The following is a 7525-nucleotide window of genomic DNA, read 5'->3' on the forward strand; positions in this document are numbered from 1 at the left end:
GTTGTTTTTGCATTTTGAAGAAAAGGTATTGTTTAATTATTTTTTTAAATATACTGAATATTTTTCAAATGGAGAAAAAACCTTCAGGTTTTACCTAAAAGATATGTTGCAAAGTAAAAAGTTCAATAAGTGGCTTGATATTTATTTTTTATACATTGTATTATATTTTTAAACTTTAAAGTTTTTTGATTTATGACGTTTTTGGAAAGAGTGAGCGATATGTCCTACCCGTACCCGATATTTTGTTAACGTTTGACATATTTATACTTCTCGCCTGGTTAACAGGTCAAGGACTCGAATGATTGGCGAGTAAAACGATGAAAATATTAAAAATGCATGTAATGAAGAAAATTGCAAGCTTACCTTGGTGAACTGCGACGGGGCAGTCAGAGCCGTCACAGTAGACGAGCGGGTTGTCGGGCCAACCCCGCTCGTCAGAACAGACGCAGCATCCGCCCACCATCTCCTTCATTTTTTTAAAGCTGCCATGTCATTCTTTACTGAATATCCAAAAACAAAAATAACACAAAAAATAAATAATAATAATAAAAACTCATGCAGCCACAATAACTATTATCCAATTCAAAACCATTTATATTTAACTTGCTAAAAACACATCCCAAAGACAATGTAGAGCCTATCTAATCAGAACCTCAAAAAACACAGGTGTTGGGACTGACATTAACCTGAGATACTATAGAACTTGTTTTAATATAAAAATTATACAAGGACCTTAATGTGTATTTGTGATTAGTTTTTATGATTAAATAATTAACAATTTACTTGTCCTTAAATTTAATAAAACTATAATTCTTAAGATATATTTGCTATTTTATTCAGTAAACATTTTGCTCTTGCTGAAACAACAAGTTGTCCTTACAGTTTTCATCAACCAACTGAAAAAACTAAAATTGGAAGATTGTAATAAGCTGGGTTCAGATTAGCGAGGCTTTATATTATAAAATATTGTAGCTTTAGTTTGGTACCTCAACTTTGACTCATTTGTTTTAGCAGAAATGTATATTAGAGTTTCAAAAATTTTGGTCCTTTTTACAACAAAGGTATCCGGTTGCTTCAAGCCCTCAAATCAAGAAGCCATTTTTTTAGTTTTTACAAACATGTGCGAACTGAACTTAATTGACAGGCTCAGGCTTACTAAAAAAAAGACTTGAAGCAGCCAGAGACCTTATAAAACGGACTGAACTTTCCGAAACACCCAATTTCATTTTGTATTTGTCATGGAATAAGATGAGATTGAAAAGCCATATATTTCAGGTACATATACACAGGGTGTCTCTCGTCTAGTATGAGAACTCTACAGGTGCCGGTGGATTTGAACATCGAACACATCCATTTTTGTAGTTTACATTCTGTTCAAGCTATAACTAGTGCAACAATACTTAAAATATATGTTTCTCTATACAGTTCTGTTACTAGGAAGAAGTCAAACGTTGCTCCATTCCTGGCAAAAATTGTAATGTCAAAAGTTAGGTGCACTAAAAATGTACACTTTGTGGAAAGTTATTTATTTCTGTTTCAAAAATGATGCGACAAGCTGTAACGTTAAAAATGTATATACACATGTATTAACTTGTGCTTTTTACTTTTTATTGCCAGTAATAGGATGAGGTTGCAAACAGACTACAATATCACATGCACATTAAAGATCCCGCCCGCAATAATATATTTCCATTTAAAAACTATCGCAATACATTGAATTTGCGCAGATAGACATGATTTAAAATCTTGTACTAGGCTGGAGACGTAATTAATTATTAAAGTGTTGAATAAAGTTAGATTTCAAAAGGAAAATGATAGCCAATAATGAAAACGTAACATTTTTAATTATCATTTTCAATTAGGTTCAATATTGAGGGTGTATAGATCATACAGCCATTTAAAAAATGAGTAAAAAAATATTTGTACAACAAAACAGTTTTGTATTTTAGTGGATGTCATTGATATGTATGAAGATGACCTATTACATACTAGAGAAGATGTGTAAGAAGGAAGGGTTCGAACAATAATGTATTATAAACAAACATACCATATTCTCCACTTAGGATTATATTTTAAGTAGTCTTTTGTTGGATGTGCAAAACTGAATGGAAATACACAACTTTTTGGAATATAAGTTTAATGTTTCGTAATGAAATTTTTTGGTGGAACTGCATTTTATATAATAAAATAACACTACATATATAGTTTTTTCCACGCATATTTTATTTGATCAATGACCGCGTTTCAACATCACCGACTAATCACACACATCACATTAGTCTGATGATGTCGGCAACGACGAAACCCGGTCACTAATCAAATAAAATAAATGTGAAAAAACTAAAAAGTTGTTATTTTATAATATAGAATACAAGTATTGTATTTATAAAATACAAAAATTGTGGAATATGATAAGCAAACAATGCTTATAAATTTAAGAGTCATATTCCCATTTTTTTTTTACAAATATATCACTCGCATTTTGATACTGCAAACTGTGAGATTCAATACATCGGAAGATGAGACAACCACTTAAACTAGTGATTATCCACTAAAATACAAAGTTATCATGTATTAACCCTTGGAGGAGTAATGGCGTAACTATATGCTGAGCAGAAACTGTCTAAATGAGATCTGGCGTACACACTTCTGTAGGTATATTGTTGTTAAGTGCTCATTTCCATTTAACTTTTCATATGCATTGGAACATTTTAAACAAAAATCATTCAGTTTGTGAAAACAGGCTACAAACGATGTTCTTCGTAGATTTAGGGATGTAACCATGTGAGAACCCAAACAGCTTCATAATGAGCAGTAAAGGTAATGATAGAGAAAATATTATCTTCGAATACAGATGAAGGAAAGGAGGATGTTAAAGTTTTTTAATCAACAAAATGTCTGCGAAACGAAGTGAGGTGCTAAATTTGAGAAAAGATTATCATGTCACATTTTAAATCTGATGTAATTATCAGTGTAATATCCAAAATGTAACATTTCGTGTAAAGATTTTTTAGTGTTTCCAACGAGTTCAAGCACTTGATTGTTTTCGTGGAAGAGGAGTCCCATTATAGACAGAACTTCCTTTGCGACATAAGCTTATTTTTGTGTTTATACCATTAGGATTTTAATCATTAAGTACTTTTATAAACGGCTGTTCTCGGGGGTTTGAAACAGATTAAATCATTTGAATTAATTCTTACGGAAACAATTGTTACGAACAAATTTATTAAGTCTTACATAATAAATTTGGTAACACGAGGTTCCACTGCAATATATTTTTTTTACTAAAAACAAATAATATTATCGAATAGATAGTATTATATTAATACAAAATATGCACTCCTCGAAGGGTTAATTTATTCTAGGCGCTGCTAATTATAAAAGTATGCCGCAAAAACAATCCGCAAAAACAACTTACGATCTAATCGCTAAACAATTCAGATAATGTAAAATGCCAATTTTGATTCAAGCAAAGGTGTTTGTTATGCTAAAGGTTCTGTTTTTGCATCTTGAGATAGTAGTGATATATCCAGACAGCCCCTTTATAGAGTGGTGTTAATGTTTGATGTGAAGGTGATAGGTAATCCTGTTTCAAAAAAACTATCAAGGCTTGTTTTATTAATTTTTTATTTAACTTCTCGATGAGTAAGTTTTTTTATTTTTTACATTTGATTTCATATTTTTACTTTTATTTAAATATAATGGATTAACCCAAATGAATGAAACTTAATAAAACTGATAGTAGGATTTTAGTAATTTTCGTAGTATTGATTTATTAAAATAAATACATATTAAATAAAAATTGAAAATTGATGTCAGTATTACAGATAATTGTAACAAACTTTATAACTGTGTAGAAGTTCACAGATAAAATCTCTGAGGTCAACATTGATGCGATAACAGGGTGTTAATTTTGTGAAGTTTTACCAGTGAAATCGAGGTCTGAGAATGTTAAATTTAACTTTGAAAAGTTGCTAATTAGATTGACCCCTATATGAGTTTTCATTAGTTTATGTTAACTAGAGTTGATATTTTATCTGATTTTTGTGCAAAAATAATTTGTTCTTCAACATTTTCCAGATTTTTTATTCCTTCCTTATATTATGATTCTGGCGACTATGCAAAATATCCCGGTTTTCAACTCAACATTCCCATTCTATACAAATTGCTTTCCACAAAGGTATCTTTTGAAATATGCGAAAATAGCAGAAGTTATTCAAATATCCACTGTCCCAAATCTGGATAATATGGTGGGTAAGAAAGCAATAAAAAAAGAGCAATTGATATAATTTAGTCAATCTTTTCTTGGATAAATGAGCTGGGGTGTTATTGGAATTAAAGAGGGCTGACTTCAATGATTTTTGCCATCAAATGATTCAATGATAAGAGATAATATTGGCATGAGAATCCTAAAATATAGTGGCTATGACCTTTCCAGTCGTTGTTTGCGTCTTTGGTCAGTTTGGAGCACAACTTTCAGTTTTCTCATTTGTTCAATTGGTTATTTGACAGTATGGTGGATCCAAGTGCCACCTGCAGTGACGTATCACTGCGAAAATTGCGCTTAAACAAACTTCCCAATTGCAAACTTGTTTTGGTTGGCTGGGGGAATCGCACCACCCTTCGAGCGGAGATCTTTCTTATTTGATATTTTTTGCGCAACATATTCTCAACCCATTCTTTTGAGATGTTCATCCATCTCACTCACTTTCACATTGAGATAGAGCATTGTTAATATATGGACTTTCTGAAATTGTGACCTCGTTCGGATGTACACTTCAATGCTCATCCTGGATGGCTGTACGACCGCGTCTGAATTCAGCTGTCCACTGTTTTCTGATTACGTATGACAGAGAAAGGTCTCCATAAGCATAATCCAACTTGTGTTTGATCACTTCTTTTGTTTTTGCTTTCAAAAAGTAATAATAAATCATCACACGACATTCGAAAAAGTAACACAAAACTGAATATACTTGCGAATTGCTTGCACATGGTCAAGACTTAATTTTTGTTATTGATAGATAGCTGCCAAATATCAGCATTCAATTTTACATATGTTGATGTCTGAAAAGTGCACGTTGTTACATCATAATATTTATTTTTCACTTTAAATTTTAGTGAATAAAATTAGGATACGAGGGTAATATTACTGATTTCATTCGTAACAGTCTATACGAGATTATCGACACTATTGTAGTTTCCAACCGTGAGTAAATAAGAAAAATACAATGCTTTGGAGTCGGGGTACATGAATTTCCCTAGATTAAGACATACTTTACAAGTACATAGTGATACTTGGTTGAAGCTGTCGATTTGGTTAGAAGAATGAGTTATTATACTTACTAACTGGTGAGTTGGTTTGAGGTAAGATAGAGCTGGCTGGTAAATTAATGCTGTTTGGTAGTGAAACAACATGATTACATCTGTATGGCCATAAAGTTCTTAAATTTTCAGGCCACTCAAACCCATATTATATGTGCTTCTTTAATGTTTTAGACCACCTTGCAACACGCACAGCTTCTTAGTAAGTGCATATGCGCGATGCACTGCTTGTCCTCAATGGGACAGATTACGTTTAAACTGACAAATAATGCATTAGCAGAGTGAAGATAATATATTTCTCATGCATGACCAGCGCATGCGTAGTGTTTTGGGGATAAGTTAAGTTATACCATTTTAAACATATGTAGCATAATCTGTAATATGTAATCAATGTATGATAGAATTTTGTACGATGTTAACGCTATTAAAATGAACTTAACATGCACCCCAATAAGACAAGTTGACGCGGCTTTCTTGAACAATCCTAAAGGAAAGGGGTCATTATGAAATGCGTAGAAATCCAAATACTGACTAACACATTGATTTAGCTTTAACACAACATAATAGTAAAGCAGAATACTGAGCGTTAAGTGGTTTCATAGATTTTGTTGCTAAAACGGATCATCTCGGACTAACTATTTTCCAAGGGGTTTCTAAGCCAATCCAAAATTATTTATTGCATACAATTTTACACATCTCTCAAGCAGACTTTTTAAGTGGAATGCACCACTGGTAATTTCAGTTCCCAGCTGCTTTTGCCTTGTAGCTTCCATCGGGTAGATTTAAATCGTATATGTTTATAATTTTTGCCATACTTTAGGATTTAAATAAATAAAGGCCAGATGATAGATACTGTCATACAGTTATTTGCAACAGCAAAAAAAAACAACTCATCATCAAAGTTCAATATGTTTCAAAATGAAAAAAAAACTGATTAGACTTTTTATCTAATTGTTATGTTGACCATTTTACAGAATAACTAAGAGTGGTTAAGTAAATATTGACAATTGCATTATCTTGCTACTGATAATGAAACAAAATATGTTTTATTACCTTCCAATATGTTTGCTCCTAATTGGAGCATATGGTAGTTTGCACAATTAAATAAGATGTTGGGAGAAAAGAGGTGTAGGCAAAACAATAATTGGAGCATCCTTAGACGCTACAATATTGTCATGAGCTTTAAATTGATGCGAAAATCGAAAAAACACTGCACAATATGTGCCAAACATAAAAATTATAATTATTATTTTTGGTCAAAAATCAACCAAATACACAATGATTTAGGCGTTAATCTAATTGTTAATTATTTTAATCGAAACTGCTTCAACTTACCTTAAAAAAAAAACAACTGTATGAGGTTTTACGAAAAAGAAAAGAAAAAAAATTACACCATATCTATAATTGTGAAAATTCAACTTGTATTGCGAAAAAACAGTTTAATAAATGGTTTAATGAGTTTATGATGACCAAACAATCAAGTTTGAGAGTAGAAAGTCAACAAACTATAGTTAATTTACTGTAAAAATATTAATTAAACACTGTGAAGAATTAGTACGCGCTAAATTTTCAGGCGGCGATTTTTTTTTCACTGAAGCCGATATAAGTACATGGGAATGTATATGTACGAAGGGAGATATATCTATGGATGTATTGGTGCGAGCGGAATCGCGGGATGCTCGAATATAAGGCTCTGTAAGGACTACACAAAATTAGAAAACAACAGTGAAATGTAAAATGCAACGATCAGATGGTTTATTAAAATTATGCTAAATGTAATAACAATGTGTATGCACAAGCAAAACATTTTTTTGTTGATAATAATGAAGTTAGCTGCCGAATGTCAAGAGCTCAAAATGGATGAATATGATCGACATGACACCAAAATTTGCAAATTTTAAGTATTTACCGAGAAAACTGAATCAACGATCTCCAAATAAAAACAATCAAAAAACCAATTCTACAGCATCACTTGCTCAGTCATTTTTAATCGGTACAATCGGTAAAACTCTTCTCACCTTTCCTCGCGAGTAAAAACAATATATCAACGGAGATATAACCTACGCGGTGAAAGACAAGTTAAATAAGTAATTACTAAATTGCCGTTCGGGCAGAACTTTAAGTCAACAGAACCGGGTATATACAATAATTTCGGAAAACTCGCGATTTTTTCTTCACAAAACGCCTGTTTACGCTTGGTAAC

General features: G+C 32.0%; 1 protein-coding gene across 11 annotated transcripts in view; it reads right to left on the reverse strand.

The window, feature by feature from the left end:
• Positions 1–7525, reverse strand: part of LOC148308661 (uncharacterized) — a 47987-nt gene extending 40462 nt beyond the window's left edge. For 7 of the 11 annotated variants that reach the window (XM_088261308.1, XM_088261306.1, XM_088261307.1 and 4 more), the window contains exons 1-2: positions 7341–7477; positions 364–500 (exon numbers count right to left, since the gene is read on the reverse strand). In XM_088261308.1, the coding sequence (XP_088117434.1) occupies positions 364–472 (109 nt within the window). In that variant the 5' untranslated portion in view covers positions 473–500; positions 7341–7477. Of the gene's footprint in view, positions 1–363; positions 501–6657; positions 6912–7231 lie in introns of those variants that run through there. The other 4 variants (XM_088261299.1, XM_088261305.1, XM_088261309.1 and 1 more) reach the window with 4 other exon arrangements.

Source organism: Brachycentrus maculatus, unplaced genomic scaffold (assembly GCF_059751285.1).
Source record: "Brachycentrus maculatus isolate JH-2025_06_01 unplaced genomic scaffold, ASM5975128v1 h1tg000153l, whole genome shotgun sequence".
Classification (NCBI taxonomy): Eukaryota; Metazoa; Arthropoda; class Insecta; order Trichoptera; family Brachycentridae; genus Brachycentrus; species Brachycentrus maculatus.